The sequence below is a fragment of the Pseudophryne corroboree genome, chromosome 11 (genome assembly GCF_028390025.1).
Source record: "Pseudophryne corroboree isolate aPseCor3 chromosome 11, aPseCor3.hap2, whole genome shotgun sequence".
NCBI classification, from domain to species: Eukaryota; Metazoa; Chordata; class Amphibia; order Anura; family Myobatrachidae; genus Pseudophryne; species Pseudophryne corroboree.
Window position 1 is genome coordinate 338,140,848 of NC_086454.1, and position 24,021 is coordinate 338,164,868.

At 51.4% G+C, this 24,021-nt stretch overlaps 1 protein-coding gene across 1 annotated transcript; it reads right to left on the minus strand.

Annotated features, from left to right (window-relative positions):
• Nucleotides 1-681: 681 nt before the first annotated feature.
• Nucleotides 682-23,173, minus strand: SLC38A7 (solute carrier family 38 member 7). The gene is made up of 11 exons (XM_063945851.1): nucleotides 23,121-23,173; nucleotides 16,849-17,119; nucleotides 9,790-9,988; nucleotides 9,509-9,650; nucleotides 9,323-9,421; nucleotides 7,817-7,874; nucleotides 7,611-7,725; nucleotides 7,117-7,264; nucleotides 6,734-6,933; nucleotides 6,469-6,523; nucleotides 682-2,836 (listed from the first exon to the last, which is right to left on the minus strand). The coding sequence occupies exons 2-11, from the start codon at nucleotides 17,077-17,079 to the stop codon at nucleotides 2,734-2,736; spliced, it is 1,350 nt and encodes a 449-aa protein (XP_063801921.1). The 5' UTR covers nucleotides 17,080-17,119; nucleotides 23,121-23,173; the 3' UTR covers nucleotides 682-2,733.
• Nucleotides 23,174-24,021: the final 848 nt, after the last annotated feature.

Consider the following 24,021-nt stretch of genomic DNA (forward strand, 5'->3'; position numbering starts at 1 on the left):
CGCACAGCACCATGATCATGTGACAGAGATCAGCCAATGTCATTATCAATACTCTGCAGCAAATCAACGGCCCAGAGACAGATTCCAGGAGGATGCATACGGTAACTTGGTCATGTGACAGAGATCAGCCAATGTCATTATCAATATTCTGCTATAATCAACGGCCCGGAGACAGATTTCAGGAGGAGGATGCATACAGTAGCTTGGTCATGTGACAGAGATGAGCCAATGTCATTATCAATACTCAGCAGCAAATCAACGGCCCGGAGACAGATTCCAGGAGGAGGATGCATACAGAAGCTTGGTCACGTGACTGAGATCATCTAATGTCATTACCAATACTTTATTGCAAATCACTGGCCTGGAGACAGATTCCATGAGGAGGCTTTACCTTAGTTTATCATTCACTAAGAACCAGAACCTGAGGGTAACGGCTCAATACCATCAAGTTCTGGTTCCGCCCACCGGGTTTAGGTTCAGTCACATTATAAATGCGTGAGCGGGGAGGCCCCAGTCACTTCTTATGTGCCCAGAAGTCCTATATGAGAAAAGAACAAACCTAACTGTAGTGTTCATTCTAGCACCCTGCACCTTTCAAAATCCATGCAGTTCTTCTTTCCTGCCTGGGGTGTCGCTCTCTGCTCTGGTGCTTCTCAGAACACTCTGGCCTGTATCTCAGCACTGAAATACAAACCAGAGTGTGCTGAGAAGCACCAGAGCAGAGAGTGACACCCCAGGCAGGAAAGAGGGACTGCACATGTTTTGAAAGGTGCAGGGTGCTAGAATGAAGACTATAACTACACACGCATGGATGATGCATGGAGTTTTAAGCAACGTATCTGCCTCAGTGTTACAGTGGCAGGAAATGCAGGGATTTCGGGACAAATGTGATCTGCACCATCTCTGTCCCGAGCAGCGAGAGGTCCTGCCGTGGTGATGGAGATGGGACGGACCAGTAGAGAAGAGAAGGAGCGTTGCACAGTGTTAGTAGAGTGTGCTGGGTGGGGTGACCCAACATATGCCGAGGCTGTATTACTAGTGATTTAATAACGGAAACTAAGCTTCTCTAGCCCCTAACAATATTGATATCCATGGAAAGGTTTCTTTCTTCTTGGTCTCGTATGATGGAATTAATATTGTCTCATATCTTGTGCTGTTAGTTTTCCAATTGCTCTCTTGCCTCTAATGATGGTATGGTGTTACAGAACGTGAAGGGCAATCCTACAGCCAAGCTCCTCCTCTTTTACAGATGATCTCCTGACAATTCTCCTGCTCGTTACGCGTGTAGTGTCAATGCCATCTTGTACCCGGTTTTGGATCCATCTTTAAAGACCTTTGAGGGCGGAATGAGTCCTCCAGTAGGGACCCTGTAGGTAGATGGATCGGTGGGCCTTATCTGGCCCCTGAAAGTTCCTGTAGGCCTCGTGTATGGGGGTCATAAGGTAACATAGCCACCGGGATTCTACGTAGTAATGGTGGCAACCTCTGCTCTACAGGGAAGTATTACTGGGGGTCATTCCGAGTTGTTCGCTCGCTAGCAGTTTTTTAGCAGCCGTGCAAACGCTATGCCACCGCCGCCCATTGGGAGTGTATTTTAGCTTAGCAGAAGTGCGAACGGTTGTATCGCAGAGCGGCTACAAATTTTTTTTGTGCAGTTTTAGAGTAGCTCAAAACCTACTCATCGCTTGCGATCACTTCAGACTGTTCAGTTCCTGTGACGTCACAAACACGCCCTGCGTTCACCCAGCCACACCTGCGTTTTTCCTGGCACGCCTGCGTTTTTCCGAACACTCCCTGAAAACGGTCAGTTGACACCCAGAAATGCCCACTTCCTGTCAATCACTCTGCGGCCAGCAGTGCGACTGAAATGCTTCGTTAGACCCTGTGCAAAACGACATCGTTCGTTGTGCCCGTACGACGCGCGTGCGCATTTCGCCGCATACGCATGTGCAGAACTGACATTTTTTTTAGCCTGATCGCTGCGCTGCGAACAAATGCAGCTAGCGTTCAACTCGGAATGACCCCCATTGAGCGGAGACAATAGCTGTTTGTACAGTGCCCAGGCCCTTGCACGGCTAATGCTACGTGATCGTGCGGGAGGTAATATTCCTGTGCGCTCTAGACTACAGATATATAACTACTAAAGTGCTGCCGCCAGGAATGCTGATAATCCAAAACGCCAGCGTCTCATGCACACAGAGAAATACATCTAGGTTTGGGAACTTAAAGGAACAAATAATTCGGTCCTTATACCGTAGGTAGAGCATAAACCATTTCCTCATAATCAATGCCAAATAATATAAAAAGGTGCAACGCCATTACACAATACAAATCACAACAAGGTAAATCTACAAGGATCCGCCTGGAAGCTGGGATCGGCTACAGATGCTGTACTCTCCCTTTACCCCTTCCGTCATAAGGTGTGTCGGCAGCTCCATGCCGGCTCCCAGGAATGCCCCTGATTGCCGCTGCTGGTCTCGCTGTATTAGTGTTAGTAGCGATTAGGGATAAATAGCTGAGACCTCAGCGCGGGGAGCGTCTCCTACAGTCTCAGCAGGGAACGGGAATTGCAGGACTGTGGGCAGAACTTGTCACTGATCTCTGATCCGCTCATAGGAGTAATGGAGGGTGACCTGTTCTTCAGGGTATAAGCAGAAGGAATGTGATACGTAGCTGTGATATTCAAGTAATTTCTTGCAGATAATAAATGTCCAGAGAAACAAATTTCAGGGATCAACCCATCAGGTCCACAAAGATGGCCTTAGTGGTGGTCTGTCCAAAGATAAAGGCTCCAAGTGTAACCATGGTGACTCCATAACTGAGCAACGCCCACCAGCTGCAAACACCAAACAACAGTCAGGAGATCCAAACAACGCACTGCCCTGAGCACTACACCTACATACACCCCTCTGTGCACCACCGCACTACATACACTACACTGTGCCTGACCACTGCTACATACACCACTCTGTGCACCACCCTGCTACATACACTACACCGTGCCTGACTGCTGCTACATACACTCCTCTGTGCACCACCGCGCTACATACACTACACCATGCCTGGCCGCTGCTACAGACACTCCTCTGTGCACCACCCTGCTACATACACTACACCGTGCCTGACCGCTGATACATACACTCCTCTGTGCACCACCCCGCTACATACACTACACGGTGCCTGACCGCTGATACATACACTCCTCTGTGCACCACCCCGCTACATACACTACACGGTGCCTGACCGCTGATACATATACTTCTCTGTGCACCACCCCACTACATACACTACACTGTGCCTGACTGCTGATACATATACTTCTCTGTGCACCACCCTACTACATACACTACACCATGCCTGACCGCTGATACATATACTTCTCTGTGCACCACCCTACTACATACACTACACCATGCCTGACCGCTGCTACATACACTCCTCTGTGCACCACTCTGCTACATACACTACACCATGCCTGACCGCTGATACATATACTCCTCTGTGCACCACCTTGCTACATACACTACACCGTGCCTGACCGCTGCTACATACACTCCTCTGTGCACCACTCTGCTACATACACTACACCGTGCCTGACCGCTGCTACATACACCCCTCTGTGCACCACCCCGCTACATACACTACACTGTGCCTGACCACAACTACATACACCACTCTGTGCACCACCCCGCTACATACATTACACCGTGCCTGACCGCTGCTACATACACCCCTCTGTGCACCACCCCGCTACATACACTACACTGTGCCTGACCACAACTACATACACCACTCTGTGCACCACGCTGCTACATACACTACACGTGCCTGACCGCTGCTACATACACTACACTGTGCACCACCGCGCTACATACACTACACCATGCCTGACCGCTGATACATACACTCCCCTGTGCACCACCCCGCTACATACACTACACCGTGCCTGACCGCTGCTACATACACCCCTCTGTGCACCACCGTTACATACACTACACCGTGCCTGACCGCTGCTACATACACTCCTCTGTTCACCACCCCGCTACATACACTACACCGTGCCTGACCGCTGATACAGACACCCCTCTGTGCACCACCCTACTACATACACTAAACCGTGCCTGACCGCTGATACATACACTCCTCTGTGCACCACCCCGCTACATACACTACACCAGTGATCGCCAAACCGTCGCTCGCGAGCTACCGGTAGCTCACCGTAGTATTTTCGGTAGCTCACAGAGCGGGCGGGCTTGGCAAGTCACTGGCACTCCTCCTCACCTCCTCCCTTCATTTTTACTATGGTCCCGGTCATCAGCCAATCAGAGCTCACAGACCGGCAGCGGCGCCACCTGATTGGCTGCCGGACCGCGAGCTTTGATTGGCTCACTTACCGGCGCCATATTTCAATTGCCCGTCGCTGTGCCGCCACCGCCGCCGGAGGCTCTGCCACCCTCTTTGGAGTCCGGACTTCACAGGAGAGGCGCGCACTGTGCTGTCCTCCCCTTCCATCCCTCATACAGGAGAAGCAGCACCAGCGCCAGCAGCGGTGAGCACTGCGGGAGGGGGGAACATTGTACCTGGCACTGCGAGGGGGGGGGGCATTGTACCTGGCACTGTGGAGGCACTGTATCTGGCACTGTGGGGGCATTGCATCTGGCATTGGTAGGGGCATTGTATCTGGCATTGCAGGGGCATTGTATCTGGCACTGGTAGGGGCATTATTTGTGTATCTGTCACTGCTGGGGGCATTACTGGTGTATCTGGCACTGCTGAGGGCATTATTGGTGTATCTGGCACTGCTGGGGGCATTATTGGTGTATCTGGCACTGATGAAGGGCATTATTGGTGTATCTGGCACTGGTAGGGGCATTATTTGTGTATCTGGCACTGCTGGGGGCATTATTTGTGTATCTGGCACTGCTGGGGGCATTATTGGTGTATCTGGCACTGCTGGGGGCATTATTGGTGTATCTGGCACTGCTGGGGGCATTATTGGTGTATCTGGCACTGCTGGGGGGCATTATTGGTGTATCTGGCACTGCTGGGGGGCATTATTGGTGTATCTGGCACTGCTAGGGGCATTATTGGTGTATCTGGCACTGCTGGGGGCATTATTGGTGTATCTGGCACTGCTGGGGGGCATTATTGGTGTATCTGGCACTGGTAGGGGCATTATGTGTGTATCTGGCACTGCTGGGGGCATTATTAGTGTATCTGGCACTGCTGAAGGGCATTATTGGTGTATCTGGCACTGCTGGGGGGCATTATTGGCATTATTTGTGTATCTGGCACTGCTGGGGGTCATTATTTGTGTATCTGGCACTGCTGGGGGCATTATTTGTGTATCTGGCACTGCTGGGGGCATTATTTGTGTATCTGGCACTGCTGGGGGGCATTATTGGTGTATCTGGCACTGCTGGGGGGCATTATTGGTGTATCTGGCACTGCTGGGGGGCATTATTTGTGTATCTGGCACTGCTGGGGGGCATTATTGGTGTATCTGGCACTACGCGGTGGGCAATACTTGTAGTTGTGAGGCCACACCCACTTTTGTGAGGCCACACCCACTTTTGCAGGTACGCGCACGCATTGGGGGTAGCTCTTTCAGAGGTTTTACTTTCCGAAAGTAGCTCACACCCCAATTAAGGTTGGAGACCACTGCACTACACCGTGCCTGACTGCTGATACATATACTGCTATGTACACTACCTCGCTACATACACTACACCGTGCCTGACTGCTGACACATATACTGCTATGTACACTACCCCACACCCTGCTACATACACTACACCGTGCCTGACCGCTGACACATATACTGCTATGTACACTACCGCACACCCTGCTACATACACTACTCCGTGTCTGACTGCTGACACATATACTGCTATGTACACTACCCCACACCCTGCTACATACACTACTCCGTGTCTGACTGCTGACACATATACTGCTATGTACACTACCCCACACCCCGCTACATACACTACTCCGTGTCTGACTGCTGACACATATACTGCTATGTACACTACCCCACACCCTGCTACATACACTACTCCGTGCCTGACTGCTGACACATATACTGCTATGTACACTACCTCACACCCTGCTACATACACTACTCCGTGTCTGACTGCTGACATATATACTGCTATGTACACTATCCCGCTACATACACTACACCGTGCCTGACCGCTGACACATATACTGCTATGTACACTACCCCACACCCTGCTACATACACTACTCCGTGCCTGACTGCTGACACATATACTGCTATGTACACTACCCCACACCCTGCTACATACACTACTCCGTGTCTGACTGCTGACATATTTACTGCTATGTACACTACCCCACACCCTGCTACATACACTACACCGTGCCTGACCGCTGATGCATATACTGCTATGTACACTACCCCACACCCTGCTACATACACTACACTGTACATAAGATACTCACCTTCGGCTCTTCTGCTCCTGAATCTCAGACAGCTTCAGGTTAATGAGGCAGAGACCTGATGGAGACAGACAGACTTTCATTACTCCGCACCTAACGGACCCATCAAGAGACTATAAATCATATCCCAGCGATTGTTCAGCTGTCGCTTTATCCTCTGTGAATATCCTGGTCATTCTCCACGACGGAACCCCGAACGTCTCGCTGGACCCAACATCACACACACATTTACTGTCGCCATTTTCAGCAAAAAGATCTTTGTTCTAACCTGGAAAGACGAATATGAAGCAAGCGGCAAGTCCGCCAATGATGGAGATGACTCTCCCGATGTCTGGAATGAACAGCGCCAACAGCAGCGTAAGCACAAACCAGGCCACCGTCTGTAAGATGCGCCGGCGGCGTTCTCTGCCCGGATCCTCGCCAGGCTCTTGTGCTGTAAATCTCAGCCACAGTCCCTCTATCACGGCCCTGGTGAGCAGAAAAGCGCTTCCCATTACATACGTGACGCGGTGCTGCGGCCAGGACTGCAGGCGTGTTACTGAAGCTACATGTGCGAATACACAGTTAGGATAATGCGTACATACAGGCGCGGGAGGGGTCACGCGTGTAGGCGCACCTCAGACCGATGTGCAAGATTTGCCGGGAACTCACCGGCCGCAGTAGTGCAGGATGGGGTACGACGTCAGCACGCATAGGATGATGAATGCTCGCGCCACGGCAACTGGAATGTCATTTGATGGGAAGGAGAGAAGAACATCCTGGTCCACGCCGGAGCCGAACAACAAGTACCCGCACACTCCTACAGGAGGGAACAAGAGATCACACAAAGCAGTAAAGCGAGTAATCCGGGAGCAGACCGCCAAGGGCTCATTGTATTCTGGCCTGTACGGATACACGAGTAAAGTGCTCGGCGCTCACTTATGTCTATATAACCAGCAGCGCGCAGAACGCGGACATAAAGCGCAGAGCCCCGCATGTCTCTTGCAGCACCTGCATACTGTAAATTACTTAGGTGGTCCCCAAACCCATCATGCCCAGCCACTTTTATAGTAGTTATATGTACGTGAAACACATGTCATACACCCAACCTTCCCGGTGCTCTCCCCCCAATACAGCCTCACGCTGTGATCAGAGCTGGACCTCACCTGTCCCAGTATAGACACACAGGGCGATGAACATGGCGGTGGTCACTATGATCCCCCAGCGCCGCATGTCCTGCTGCTGCATGCTTCCATACACCGGAACACTACTGACGTGGCACTGCCAGGGATGGAGGAAACAGGCGGACGGTGAGAGCAGATGACTGAGGTGACACAAGTGCCAATAAGAACACAAAGCATCATCCACATACCTGATACCCAAAGCATATTGTGGGGACAGCATTGAACACCGCAATCCAAGAGGAGGAGCTGAGGAGACACGGAAGAGAGTCAGCAGACAGTAAGACACAGAGTCATTAGGCGGGACAGAGACCGAGAGCATCAGGAGCCAGCAGGAAGGACAGAGACGGTGAGCATCAGGAGCCAACAGGCAGGGCAGAGACGGGGAGCGTCAGGAGCCATCAGGCAGGACAGAGACCGGGAGCATCAGGAGCCAACAGGCAGGACAGAGATAGGGAGCACCAGGAGCCAACAGGCAGGGCAGAGATAGGGAGCATCAGGAGTCAACAGGCAGGACAGAGATAGGGAGCACCAGGAGCCAACAGGCAGGGCAGAGATGGGGAGCATCAGGAGCCAACAGGCAGGACAGAGACAGGGAGCATCAGGAGCCAACAGGCAGGACAGAGACCGGAAGCGTCAGGAGCCAACAGGCAGGACAGAGACCGAGAGCGTCAGGAGCCAGCAGGCAGGGCAGAGACGGGGAGCGTCAGGAGGCAACAGGCAGAGCAGAGATAGGTAGCATCAGGAGCCAATAGGCAGGGAAGAGGTAGGGAGTGTCTGGAGCCAGCAGGCAGGACAGAGACAGGGAGCATCAAGAGCCAGCAGGCAGGACAGAGACAGGAAGCATCAGGAGTCAGCCGGCAGAACAGAGACGGGGAGCGTCAGGAGCCAGCAGGCAGGGCAGAGACGGGGAGCGTCAGGACAGAGATAAGAAGCCAGCAGGCAGGGCAGACATAGGGAGCGTCAGGAGCCAACAGGCAGGGCAGAGATAGGTTGCATCAGGAGCCAATAGGCAGGGAAGAGGTAGGGAGCGTCAGGAGCCAGCAGGCAGGGCAGAGACAGGGAGCGTCAGGAGCCAACAGGCAGGGCAGAGATAGGTAGCATCAGGAGCCAACAGGCAGGGCAGAGACGAGGAGCATCAGGAGCCAGCAGGCAGGGCAGAGATAGGGGGCGTCAGGAGTCAGCAGGCAGGACAGAGATAGGGAGCATCAGGAGTCAGCAGGCAGGGCAGAGACAGGAAGCATCAGGAGTCAGCAGGCAGAACAGAGACGGGGAGCGTCAGGAGCCAGCAGGCAGGGCAGAGACGGGGAGCGTCAGGACAGAGATAAGGAGCATCAGGAGCCAGCAGGCAGGGCAGACATAGGGAGCGTCAGGAGTCAGCAGGCAGGGCAGAGACAGGAAGCATCAGGAGTCAGCAGGCAGAACAGAGACGGGGAGCGTCAGGAGCCAGCAGGCAGGGCAGAGACGGGGAGCGTCAGGACAGAGATAAGGAGCATCAGGAGCCAGCAGGCAGGACAGAGACGGGGAGCATCAGGAGTCAGCAGGCAGGACAGAGATAGGGAGCGTCAGGAGTCAGCAGGCAGGACAGAGACGGGGAGTGTCAAAATGCAGAAGCAAAGATTAATCAGTCACCACCAGAAACAGAGTCTGAAGAAAGGTGGAAATCAGACATCATATAGACAGGTGAGGAAGGGTACCTGGACGTGACAGTATTAGACGGAACCTCATTGCTTGGCTGGACACATCGGAAGATGACGATGAAGGTGACATAACATGTCCCAAGGACGCTGAGGGAGCTGGCGGAGATAACAAGACACTGCATGGAGAACAGCACAAATTGGGCACACCTGCACAGGGCGAGAGACACCCGCACATCCACTCACCTGGCATATTTTTGGACACTGATCTCACGCGGCAGTGACAGTGGCAGGATGAGTAACACTCCAGTCACTGTGATGGTAAATTTCCGGTCAGCGTACCATGGGATGTGACTACCAGGCAGGGAATGCATCATCGCACCTAGAACTGCGCACCGGGGACAATACAAAGAGGCACACAAGATCAGAGGGAGCGGGGGACTCGCAGTAAGGTGTCTGAGAGGAAGAAATGAGAGGACAGTGTGGACATAGCAATAAAGGTCAGAAAATAATTTCATGTTGCTCACGTTTGTCCAGCTGGTCCCCGATAATGATGAAGAAGGCGATGCAGGTACCAAAGGTGTACACAGCGATGAGCATCTCACACAGGACCCCAGCAATGCGCCCACAGATCCCTCGCACAACCTCCTGGTACGTCCGCTCACTGCAGGCATCGGCACAGTGCGCCAGGATGACCAGACCGCTGATAATGAAGAGCAGCAGAACCTAGATGGGCATCAGAGGGGAAGAGGTCAATAATTGACACCGCAGTAGGAACGTACATTCTTACATGCCAGCCATCCAGAAATGTCACCCACCACACCCTACGGTCGTAACAGATCCCCTGGCAGAACCCCTGATACACTCATGGACTCCTTCTCTCAGCTGCTCAGTGAAGTTTATCTGCTTGCTGATCTTTACTTGTGGTGAAGTTTACCTGGAATCTCTGAAAGATCTGCTCAGCATCTTGCTACAGTGCTGTGATTTGTGCCTAATGAAAAGAACTGTGTGGTATTTCATTATAGTGTAAATAATCTGGAGTATTCTGAAGATCTACTCAATACCTTCCTGCTGTGCAAAATACTTGTGCTGTTCAGGAAATTGCAAATATCTTCTATAAACTATACTTGTGCTATTGGAAAGAACTGTGCACTATTTCTCTACAAGGCATTTACTTATGCATGTGGAAAAATTGTGACCACTTATCCATTAATTTCTCTACTGTAAAATATACTTGAGCTATTGGAAAGAACTGTGCAGTATTTCTACATAATGTATTTATATATACAGTACATGCAAAAAATAAGAATTTACTTACCGATAATTCTATTTCTCGGAGTCCGTAGTGGATGCTGGGGTTCCTGAAAGGACCATGGGGAATAGCGGCTCCGCAGGAGACAGGGCACAAAAAGTAAAGCTTTAGGATCAGGTGGTGTGCACTGGCTCCTCCCCCTATGACCCTCCTCCAAGCCTCAGTTAGGATACTGTGCCCGGACGAGCGTACACAATAAGGAAGGATTTTGAATCCCGGGTAAGACTCATACCAGCCACACCAATCACACTGTACAACCTGTGATCTGAACCCAGTTAACAGTATGATAACAGCGGAGCCTCTGAAAAGATGGCTCACAACAATAATAACCCGATTTTTGTAACTATGTACAAGTATTGCAGATAATCCGCACTTGGGATGGGCGCCCAGCATCCACTACGGACTACGAGAAATAGAATTATCGGTAAGTAAATTCTTATTTTCTCTATCGTCCTAGTGGATGCTGGGGTTCCTGAAAGGACCATGGGGATTATACCAAAGCTCCCAAACGGGCGGGAGAGTGCGGATGACTCTGCAGCACCGAATGAGAGAACTCCAGGTCCTCCTTAGCCAGGGTATCAAATTTGTAGGATTTTACAAACGTGTTTGCCCCTGACTAAGTAGCCGCTCGGCAAAGTTGTAAAGCCGAGACCCCTCGGGCAGCCGCCCAAGATGAGCCCACCTTCCTTGTGGAATGGGCATTTACATATTTTGGCTGTGGCAGGCCTGCCACAGAATGTGCAAGCTGAATTGTATTACACATCCAACTAGCAATAGTCTGCTTAGAAGCAAGAGCACCCAGTTTGTTGGGTGCATACAGGATAACAGCAAGTCAGTTTTCCTGACTCCAGCCGTCCTGGAACCTATATTTTCAGGGCCCTGACAACATCTAGCAACTTGGAGTCCTCCAAGTCCCTAGTAGGCGCAAGGCACCACAATAAGCTGGTTCAGGTGAAACACTGACACCACCTTAGGGAGAGAACTGGGGACGAGTCCGCAGCTCTGCCCTGTCCGAATGGACAAACAGATATGGGCTTTTTTGAGAAAAAAACCACCAATTTGACACTCGCCTGGCCCAGGCCAGGGCCAAGAGCATGGTCACTTTTCATGTGAGATGCTTCAAATCCACAGATTTGACTGGTTTTAAACCAATGTGATTTGAGGAATCCCAGAACTACGTTGAGATCCCACAGTGCCACTGGAGGCACAAAAGGGGGTTGTATATGCAATACTCCCTTGACAAACTTCTGGACTTCAGGAACTGAAGCCAATTCTTTCTGGAAGAAAATCGACAGGGCCGAAATTTGAACCTTAATGGACCCCAATTTGAGGCCCATAGACACTCCTGTTTGCAGGAAATGCAGGAATCGACCGAGTTGAAATTTCTTCGTGGGGCCTTCCTGGCCTCACACCACGCAACATATTTTCGCCACATGTGGTGATAATGTTGTGCGGTCACCTCCTTCCTGGTTTTGACCAGGGTAGGAATGACCTCTTCCGAAATGCCTTTTTCCCTTAGGATCCGGCGTTCCACCGTCATGCCGTCAAACGCAGCTGCGGTAAGTCTTGGAACAGACATGGTACTTGCTGAAGCAAGTCCCTTCTTAGCGGCAGAGGCCATAAGTCCTCTGTGAGCATCTCTTGAAGTTCCGGGTACCAAGTCCTTCTTGGCCAATCCGGAGCCATGAGTATAGTTCTTACTCCTCTACGTCTTATAATTCTCAGCACCTTAGGTATGAGAAGCAGAGGAGGGAACACATACACCGACTGGTACACCCACGGTGTTACCAGAACGTCCACAGCTATTGCCTGAGGGTCTCTTGACCTGGCGCAATACCTGTCCCGTTTTTTGTTCAGACGGGACGCCATCATGTCCACCTTTGGTATTTCCCAACGGTTCACAATCATGTGGAAAAACTTCCCGATGAAGTTTCCACTCTCCCGGGTGGAGGTCGTGCCTGCTGAGGAAGTCTGCTTCCCAGTTTCCATTCCCGGAATGAAACACTGCTGACAGTGCTATCACATGATTTTCCGCCCAGCGAAAAGTCCTTGCAGTTTTTGCCATTGCCCTCCTGCTTCTTGTGCCGCCCTGTCTGTTTACGTGGGCGACTGCCGTGATGTTTTTCCCACTGGATCAATACCGGCTGACCTTGAAGCAGAGGTCTTGCTAAGCTTAGAGCATTATAAAATTACCCTTAGCTCCAGTATATTTATGTGGAGAAAAGTCTCCAGACTTGATCACACTCCCTGGAAATTTTTTCCTTGTGTGACTGCTCCCCAGCCTCTCGGGCTGGCCTCCGTGGTCACCAGCATCCAATCCTGAATGCCGAATCTGCGGCCCTCTAGAAGATGAGCACTCTGTAACCACCACAGGAGAGACACCCTTGTCCTTGGATATAGGGTTATCCGCTGATGCATCTGAAGATGCGATCCGGACCATTTGTCCAGCAGATCCCACTGAAAAGTTCTTGCATGAAATCTGCCGAATGGAATTGCTTCGTAGGAAGCCACCATTTTTACCAGGACCCTTGTGCAATGATGCACTGACACTTTTCCTGGTTTTAGGAGGTTCCTGACTAGCTCGGATAACTCCCTGGCTTTCTCTTCCGGGAGAAACACCTTTTTCTGGACTGTGTCCAGAATCATCCCTAGGCACAGCAGACGTGTCGTCGGGATCAGCTGCGATTTTGGAATATTTAGAATCCACCCGTGCTGTTGTAGCAGTATCCGAGATAGTGCTACTCCGACCTCCAACTGTTCCCTGGACTTTGCCCTTATCAGGAGATCGTCCAAGTAAGGGATAATTAAGACGCCTTTTCTTCGAAGAAGAATCATCATTTCGGCCATTACCTTGGTAAAGACCCGGGGTGCCGTGGACAATCCAACGGCAGCGTCTGAAACTGATAGTGACAGTTCTGTACCACGAACCTGAAGTACCCTTAGTGAGAAGGGCAAATTTGGGACATGGAGGTAAGCATCCCTGATGTCCCGGGACACTATATAGTCCCCTTCTTCCTGGTTCGTTATCACTGCTCTGAGTGACTCCATCTTGATTTGAACCTTTGTAAGTGTTCAAATTTTTTTAGATTTAGAATAGGTCTCACCTAGCCTTCTGGCTTCAGTACCACAATATAGTGTGGAATAATACCCCTTTCCTTGTTGTAGGAGGGGTAATTTGATTATCACCTGCTGGGAATACAGCTTGTGAATTGTTTCCCATACTGCCTCCTTGTCGGAGGGAGACCTTGGTAAAGCAGACTTCAGGAGCCTGCGAGGGGGAAACGTCTCGACATTCCAATCTGTACCCCTGGGATACTACTTGTAGGATCCAGGGGTCCTGTACGGTCCCAGCGTCATGCTGAGAGCTTGGCAGAAGCGGTGGAAGGCTTCTGTTCCTGGGAATGGGCTGCCTGCTGCAGTCTTCTTCCCTTTCCTCTATCCCTGGGCAGATATGACTCTTATAGGGACGAAAGGACTGAGGCTGAAAAGACGGTGTCTTTTTCTGCAGAGATGTGACTTAGGGTAAAAACGGTGGATTTTCCAGCAGTTGCCGTGGCCACCAGGTCCGATGGACCGACCCCAAATAACTCCTCTTCCTTTATACGGCAATACACCTTTGTGCCGTTTGGAATCTGCATCACCTGACCACTGTCGTGTCCATAAACATCTTCTGGCAGATATGGACATCGCACTTACTCTTGATGCCAGAGTGCAAATATCCCTCTGTGCATCTCGTATATATAGAAATGCATCCTTTAAATGCTCTATAGTCAATAAAATACTGTCCCTGTCAAGGGTATCAATATTTTTAGTCAGGGAATCCGACCAAGCCACCCCAGCTCTGCACATCCAGGCTGAGGCGATCGCTGGTCGCAGTATAACACCAGTATGTGTGTATATACTTTTTATGATATTTTCCAGCCTCCTGTCAGCTGGCTCCTTGAGGACGGCCCTATCTATAGACGGTACCGCCACTTGTTTTGATAAGCGTGTGAGCGCCTTATCCACCCTAAGGGGTGTTTCCCACCGCGCCCTAACTTCTGGCGGGAAAGGGTATACCGCCAATAATTTTCTAACGGGGGGAACCCACGCATCATCACACTTCATTTAATTTATCTGATTCAGGAAAAACTACAGGTAGTTTTTTCACATCCCACATAATACCCTCTTTTGTGGTACTTGTAGTATCAGAAATATGTAACACCTCCTTCATTGCCCTTAACAAGTAACGTGTGGCCCTAAAGGGAATTACGTTTGTTTCTTCACCGTCGACACTGAAATCAGTGTCTGTGTCTGTCGACCGACTGAGGTAAAAGGACGTTTTAACGCCCCTGACGGTGTTTGAGACGCCTGGACAGGTACTAATTTGTTTGCCAGCCGTCTCATGTCGCCAACCGACCTTGCAGCGTGTTGACATTATCACGTAATTCCATAAATAAGCCATCCATTCCGGTGTCGACTCCCTAGAGAGTGACATCACCATTACAGGCAATTTGCTCCGCCTCCTCACCAACATCGTCCTCATACATGTCGACACACACGTACCGACATATAGCACACACACACAGGGAATGCTCTGATAGAGGACAGGACCCCACTAGCCCTTTGGGGAGACAGAGGGAGAGTTTGCCAGCACACACCAAAGCGCTATATTTTACAGGGATAGCCTTATAATAAGTGCTCCCTTATAGCTGCTTTTATAAAATCACAATTTCGCCAAATTTTGCCCCCCCTCTCTTGATTTAACCCTGTTTCTGTAGTGCAGTGCAGGGGAGAGCCTGGGAGCCTTCCTGACCAGCGGAACTGTGTGAGGAAATGGCGCTGTGTGCTGAGGAGATAGGCCCCGCCCCCTTTTCGGCGGGCTCGTCTCCCGCTTAAAAATGGATTCTGGCAGGGGTTAAATATCTCCATATAGCCCCGGAGGCTATATGTGAGGTATTTTTTGCCAAAAAAAGGATTTTCATTGCTGCCCAGGGCGCCCCCCCCCCAGCGCCCTGCACCCTCAGTGACTGCCGTGTGAAGTGTGCTGAGAGCAATGGCGCACAGCTGCAGTGCTGTGCGCTACCTTAAGAAGACTGAGGAGTCTTCTGCCGCCGATTCTGGACCTTCTTCTCTTTTCAGCATCTGCAAGGGGGCCGGCGGCGAGGCTCCGGTGACCATCCAGGCTGTACCTGTGATCGTCCCTCTGGAGCTAATGTCCAGTAGCCAAAGAAGCCAATCCATCCTGCACGCAGGTGAGTTCACTTCTTCTCCCCTAAGTCCCTCGATGCAGTGATCCTGTTGCCAGCAGGACTCACTGTAAAATAAAAAACCTAAGCTAAACTTTTCTAAGCAGCTCTTTAGGAGAGCCACCTAGATTGCACCCTTCTCGGCCGGGCACAAAAACCTAACTGAGGCTTGGAGGAGGGTCATAGGGGGAGGAGCCAGTGCACACCACCTGATCCTAAAGCTTTACTTTTTGTGCCCTGTCTCCTGCGGAGCCGCTATTCCCCATGGTCCTTTCAGGAACCCCAGCATCCACTAGGACGATAGAGAAAATATGTTACTTCTCATCATTTCTCTATTGTGAAAGAGAGAATTGTCCAGCAAAACATTTATTAGCGCTATACTTAAGATCTGGCACGCTGTTTCCTGTATAGTTTTAGCAATCTCTGCAGTGTCCTGTCCCATTTAACTATAGGCGTCTTTGGTCTTGAGATTACACTTGTGTGGCCTGTTGCCCTGGTAAAGTTTGGGTGCAGTCATTCTCTGAGAAGGCGACATCAATGCTACTTTGTCGCTGAGTGATTGTCTTGAACACATTATAGCATTTATTTCCTGGTGGGAGCGATCTTCCAGGATGACATTGTGTGGTGGCCCAATGGTGTCAGAATACTGATGTTATCCACATGTCGTGGCCATAAGTCACCAGATCTGAGCACAATCATGGGATGGCATTTTCAACCATTATCAGCCACTTTCCTGTGGGAGAACAGAGCTGTGTCATCCACACAGTGGTGCACAGAGGCCTAAGTCTCAATCCCCTGACTATACACTGGTATTTATTATTCTGGGCACTATCTGGACAGAACAACCCATACTGCAGCGGGTCTAGGTGGGCGTCTAAGACAGGTGTGCCTACTCCTTCTTTTATAATGCTATGACACTCTGCACTCTGTGCCCGTCACTCTGCGCAAGGGCCCCTGTCACTCTGCACCTGTTACTCCATACACGGCGTAAAGCACTGTCCTATTAAATGCAGCAAGACGTTGTGAGAACAGGAGAGTGGACTCACCAGCTGCAGCACGATCCCTGCCGTAACTCCTCCGGCTGCGTTGAAGGCGGCAGGGAAATTCAGAAGCCCAGCTCCAAGAGCCGCGTTTACCACAATGAAGACGGCGCCAATGGAAGATGTCCCTCCAGCCAGTCTCCTGGTCTCTGGGACGATGGGGCTCTGCAGGAGCCGAGCACGTTCCCCTGCATCCCACGAATAGTCCGCATTAATTGCTACATTCCCCAGGGACATCTTGTTGGGAGAATGGCAGCAGCATCCGTGAGGGTTCTTCCTGTATGGGGAAGAGTAAGGGTGTGACCATTCTCTGTGCAATAGCCAGAATGAGGACGCAGGTCCCCTCACTTACTGCCGACACGCTTCATCATACACATTACCTCCCCTCACTTACTGCCGACACTCGTCCTCACACACATTACCTCCCCTCACTTACTGCCGCACCTGTCCTCACACACATTACGTCCCCTCACTTACTGCCGACACCCGTTCTCACACACATTACCTCCCCTTACTTACTGCCGACACCCGTCCTCACACACATTACCTCCCCTCACTTACTGCTGACACCCGTCCACACACCTTACCTCCCATTACTTGCTGCCGACACCTGTCCTCACACACATTACCTCCCCTCACTTACTGCCGACACTCGTCCTCACACACATTACCTCCCCTCACTTACTGCCGACACTCGTCCTCACCTTGCCTCCCATTATTTACTGCCGACACCTGTCCTCACACACATTACCTCCCCTCACTTACTACCGGCCCCCATCCTCACACACATTACCTCCCCTCACTTACTGCCGACACTTGTCCTCACACACATTACCTCCCATTACTTACTGCCGACACCTGTCCTCACACACATTACCTCTACTCACTTACTGCCGACGCACATCCTCATACATATTACCTCTGCTCACTTACTGCCGACACCCGTCCTCACACACATTACCTCCCTTTACTTTCTGCCGACACCCGTCCTCATACACATTACCTCCCCTCACTGCTGATACTCGTCCTCACACACATTACCTCCCCTCACTTACTGCCGACACTCGTCCTCACACACCTTACCTCCCATTACTTGCTGCCGACACCTGTCCTCACACACATTACCTCCCCTCACTTACTACCGGCCCCCATCCTCACACACATTACCTCCCCTTACTTACTGCGGACACCCGTCCTCACACACACTACCTCTACTCACTTACTGCCGACGCCAATCCTCATACATATTACCTCTGCTCACTTACTGCCGACACCCATCCTCACACACATTACCTCCCCTCACTTACTGGCGACACCCGTACTCACACACATTACCTCCCCTCACTTACTGGCGACACCCATCATCACACACATTACCTCCCCTCACTTACTGGCGACACCCATCATCACACACATTACCTCCCCTCACTTACTGCCGACACCCGTCATCACACACATTATGTCACCTCACTTACTGCTGACACGCATCCTCACACACATTACCTCCGCTCACTTACTGCCGACACCCATCCTCACACACATTACCTCCCCTCACTTACTGGCGACACCCATCATCACACACATTACCTCCCCTCACTTACTGCCGACCCCCGTCATCACACACATTACCTCCCCTCACTTACTGCCGACACATGTCCTCACAGACATTACCTCCCCTCACTTACTGCCGACACCCGTCCTCACACACATTACCTCCCCTCACTTACTGCCGACACCCATCCTCACACACATTACCTCCCCTCACTTACTGCCGACACCCATCCTCACACACATTACCTCCCCTCAATTACTACTGACACCCGTCCTCACACACATTACCTCCCCTCACTGCCGATACCCGTCCACACGCACATTACATCACCTCACTTACTGCTGACACGTATCCTCACACACATTACCTCCGCTCACTTACTGGCGACACCCATCCTCACACACATTACCTCCCCTCAATTACTACCGACACCCGTCCTCACACACAATACCTCCCCTCAATTACTACTGACACCCATCCTCACACACCTTACCTCCCCTCACTTACTGCCGACACCCGTCCTCACACACATTACCTCCCCTCACTTACTGCCGACACCCGTACTCACACACATTACCTCCCCTCACTTACTGCCAACACCCGTCCTCACACACATTACCTCCACTCAATTACTACCGACACCCGTCCTCACACACATTACCTCCCCTCACTTACTGCCGACACCTGTCCTCACACACATTACCTCCCCTCACTTACTGCCGACACCCATCCTCACGCACATTACCTCCCCTCAATTACTACAGACACCTGTCCTCACACACATTACCTCCCCTCACTGCCGATACCCGTCCTCACACACATTACGTCACCTCACTTACTGCTGACAGGTATCCTCACACACATTACCTCCGCTCACTTACTGCCGATACCCATCCTCACACACATTACCTCCCCTCACTTACTGGCGACACCCATCATCACACACATTACCTCTCCTCACATACTGCCGACACACGTCCTCACACACATTATGTCACCTCACTTACTACCGACACGCATCCTCACACACATTACCTCCGCTCACTTTCTGCCGACACCCATCCTCACACACATTACCTCCCCTCACTGCCGATACCCATTCTCATACACATTACCTTCCCTCACTTACTGCCGACACGCGTCCTCACACATATTACCTCCCCTCACTTACTGCCGACACCCATCCTCACACACATTACCTCCCCTCACTTACTGCCGATACTCGTCCTCACACAAATTACCTCCCCTCGCTTACTGGCGACACCCGTCACCACACACATTACCTCCTCTCACTTACTGCAGACACACGTCCTCACACACATTACCTCCCCTCACTTACTGGCGACACCCGTCATCACACACATTACGTCACCTCACTTACTGCTAACACGCATCCTCACACACATTACCTCCGCTCACTTACTGCCGACACCCATCCTCACACACATTACCTCCCCTTACTACCGACACCCGTCCTCACACACAATACCTCCTCTCAATTACTGCCGACACGCGTCCTTACACATTACCTCCCCTCACTTACTGCCGACACACGTCCTCACACACATTACATTCCCTCACTTACTCCCGACACCCATCCTCACACACAATACCTCCCCTCACTTACTGCCGACACCCGTCCTCACACACATTACGTCCGGTGACTTTTTAGACACTACAAGCTGCTGACTGGCCGCCCTCTGATTAACCACTTCCCCTCCAACATGACTTATAACAGCCAGGAGGAGTAGGGAACAAATGCCCACAGGAAACAACACAGATGGCATGTCAGCACCATTAGAAGTAGGAGTGTTCGTTCCCTCAGTGATGTCTGAGAGAGGTACTGGGACAAAATGGCCCCTGTGAGGGGAGATACACCCCAAGTCACTGTGTATCGAGCTGAGGCGTCCGAGGTCAGGAGTAATATTACAGAGGGATGTATCCCAGCAACCTCTGTGCGGGTATATTGCAGTGTGATGCTCTCCGGTCAGAATCCGCCTCCCTGGGGGGGGTATATTACAGTGTGATGTTCCCCGATCACTATCTGCCCCCCTGTGAGGGTACATTGCAGTGTGATGCTCTCCGGTCACTATCTGCACCCCTGTGGGGGTATATTACAGTGTGATGCCCTCTGGCCACTATCTGCCTTCCTATGGGGGTATATTACAGAGTGATGCTCCCCGGTCACTATCTGCCCCCCCTGTGAGGGTACATTGCAGTGTGATGCTCTCCGGTCACTATCTGCACCCCTGTGGGGGTATATTACAGTGTGATGCTCTCCGGTCACTATCTGCCTTCCTATGGGGGTATATTACAGAGTGATGCTCCCCGGTCACTATCTACCTTCCTATGGGGGTATATTACAGAGTGATGCTCCCCGGTCACTATCTGCCTTCCTATGGGGGTATATTACAGAGTGATGCTCCCCGGTCACTATCTGCCTTCCTATGGGGGTATATTACAGAGTGATGCTCCCCGGTCACTATCTGCCTTCCTATGGGGGTATATTACAGAGTGATGCTCCCCGGTCACTATCTACCTTCCTATGGGGGTATATTACAGAGTGATGCTCTCCGGTCACTATCTGCCTTCCTATGGGGGTATATTACAGAGTAATGCTCCCCGGTCACTATCTACCTTCCTATGGGGGTATATTACAGAGTGATGCTCTCCGGTCACTATCTGCCTTCCTATGGGGGTATATTACAGAGTGATGCTCCCCGGTCACTATCTGCCTTCCTATGGGGGTATATTACAGAGTGATGCTCCCCGGTCACTATCTACCTTCCTATGGGGGTATATTACAGAGTGATGCTCTCCGGTCACTATCTGCCTTCCTATGGGGGTATATTACAGAGTGATGCTCTCCGGTCACTATCTGCCTTCCTATGGGGGTATATTACAGAGTGATGCTCCCCGGTCACTATCTACCTTCCTATGGGGGTATATTACAGAGTGATGCTCCCGGTCACTATCTGCCTTCCTATGGGGGTATATTACAGAGTGATGCTCCCCGGTCACTATCTGCCCCCCCCCCCCCCTGTGGGGGTATATTGCAGTGTGATGCCCTCTGGCCACTATCAGCACCCCTGTGGGGGTATATTACAGTGTAATGCCCTCTGGCCACTATTTGCCTCCCCGTGGGGGTATATTACAGTGTGATGCCCCCTGGCCAGTATCTGCTCCCCTGTGGAGGTATATTACAGTGCAATGCCCCGTCGCCATTATCTGCACCACCGTGGGGGTATTTTACAGTGTAATGCCCCCTGGCCAGGATCTGTCTTCCCGTGGAGGTATATTACAGTGTAATGCCCCCTGGCCAGTATCTGCCTCCCCGTGGGGGTATATTACAGTGTGATGCCCCCTGGCCACTATATGCCTCCCTGTGGGGGTATATTACAGTGTGATGCCCCCTGGTCACTATCAGCTTCCCTGTGGGGGTATATTACGGTGTAATGCCCCCTGGCCAGAATCTGCCCCCCACCCCCTCCCCGTGGGGGTAAATTACAGTGTGATGCCCCCTGGTCTCTATCTGCACACCTGTGGGGGTATATTACAGTGTGATGCCCCCTGGCCACTATCTGCCTCCCTGGGGGGTATATTACAGTGTGATGCCCCCTGGTCACTATCTGCACCCCTATGGGGGTATATGACACTGTGATGCCCCCAGTAGGGTAGATTACATTGCAATGACCCCTGTAGGGGTATATGACACTGTGATGCCCCCTGTAGGGTTATATTACACTGTGATGCCCCTCTGTAGGGGTATATGACACTGCAATTACCTCTGTAGGGGTATATGACACTGTGATGCCCCCTGTAGGAGTATATGACACTGTGATGCCCCCTGTAAGGGTATATTACACTGTGATGCCGCCTGTAGGAGTATATTACACTGCAATGTCCCCTGTAGGGGTATATTACAGTGTGATGCCCACATGAAGGGGTATATGACAGTGTGATGCCCCCATGTAGGGGTAAATGACAGTGTGATGCCCATGCCCCCATGTAAGGGTATATGACACTGTGATGGCCCCTGTAGGGGTATATTACACTGTGATGACCCCTGTAGGGATATCTGACACTGTGATGCCCCTCAGTAGGGGTATATGACACTGTGATGCCCCCCTGTAGGGGTATATGACACTGTGATGCCCCCTGTAGGGGCATATTACACTGTGATGCCCCCCTGTAGGGGTATATGACACTGCAATTACCCCTGTAGGGGTATATGACACTGTGATGCCCCCTGTAGGGGCATGTTACACTGTGATGCCCCCCTGTAGGGGTATATGACACTGCAATTACCCCTGTAGGGGTATATGACACTGTGATGCCCCCTGTAGGGGTATATTACACTGTGATGCCCCCTGTAGGGGTATATTACAGTATGATGCTCCCATGTAGGGGTATATGACAGTGTGAAGCCCATGCCCCCATGTAGGGGTATATGACACTGTGATGCCCCCCTGTAGGGGTATATTACACTGCGATGCCCCCTGTAGGGGTATATTACACTGCGATGCCCCCTGTAGGGGCATATGACACTGTGATGCCCCCCTGTAGGGGTATATTACACTGTGATGCCCCCCCTGTAGGGGCATATGACACTGTGATGCCCCCCTGTAGGGGTATATGACACTATCTGCAGCCCTGGGGTACATGACAGCAGGATACCCCGGCGATATTACACCCCAGACCCCGGTACACCACACATACATCTCACCTGATCGTCGGCGGCAGCTTATTATACGTCACGTGATCTGCCGCCCCTGTCACATGACCCCGCGCACAGCATTCTGGGAGCTGTAGTCTCACGTTTGAGTTCTTATTTCAGATGAGCTGAGAGCTGCAGTTTGTTATTATTAGCCAGTAGCAAGGCACTATGTACCTCCGTGTATGCCTGAGGCACTGCATACCTCCTACCTCTATGTATGGCTGAGACACTACATACCTCCTACCTCGATGTATGCCTGAGGCACCGCATACCTCCTACCTCTGTGCATATCTGAGGCACTGCATACCTCCTACCTCTGTGCATATCTGAGGCACTGCATACCTCCTACCTCTGTGCATATCTGAGGCACTACGTATTTCCTACCTCTGTATTTCTGAGGTGCTGTATACCTCCTATGTATGCCTGAGGCACTGCATACCTTCTACCTCTATGTATATATCGGAGGCACTGCATAACTCCTACTGTACCTACCTACGTATGCCTGAGGCACTGCATACCGCCTATTCTGTGTAGATCTGAGGCACTACATACCTCATGCCTCTGTGTATATCTGAGGCACTGCATACCTCCTACCTCTGTGCATATCTGAGGCACTACATACCTCCTTCCTTTGCACACCTGCTTCCTCTGTACGTCTGAGAGACTGCACCCCTCCCACCTCTATGTATGTCAATCTGTACAGGAGATCATAATGGTGCCCATACACTTGTGCGATGCCCCGTGACGCAACATCGCGGGGCATCGCACCGGCAGTTTAGGTGCGATGAAATTGCGGCTGAACTGCCAAAGTGATTACCATGCGATAGATCGCATGGTAATCACGTGATGGGCACGTCCCCGCCGAGTGCCTATCGCGCATCGCAGTGTGATATATCGCATGTGGTTTTAA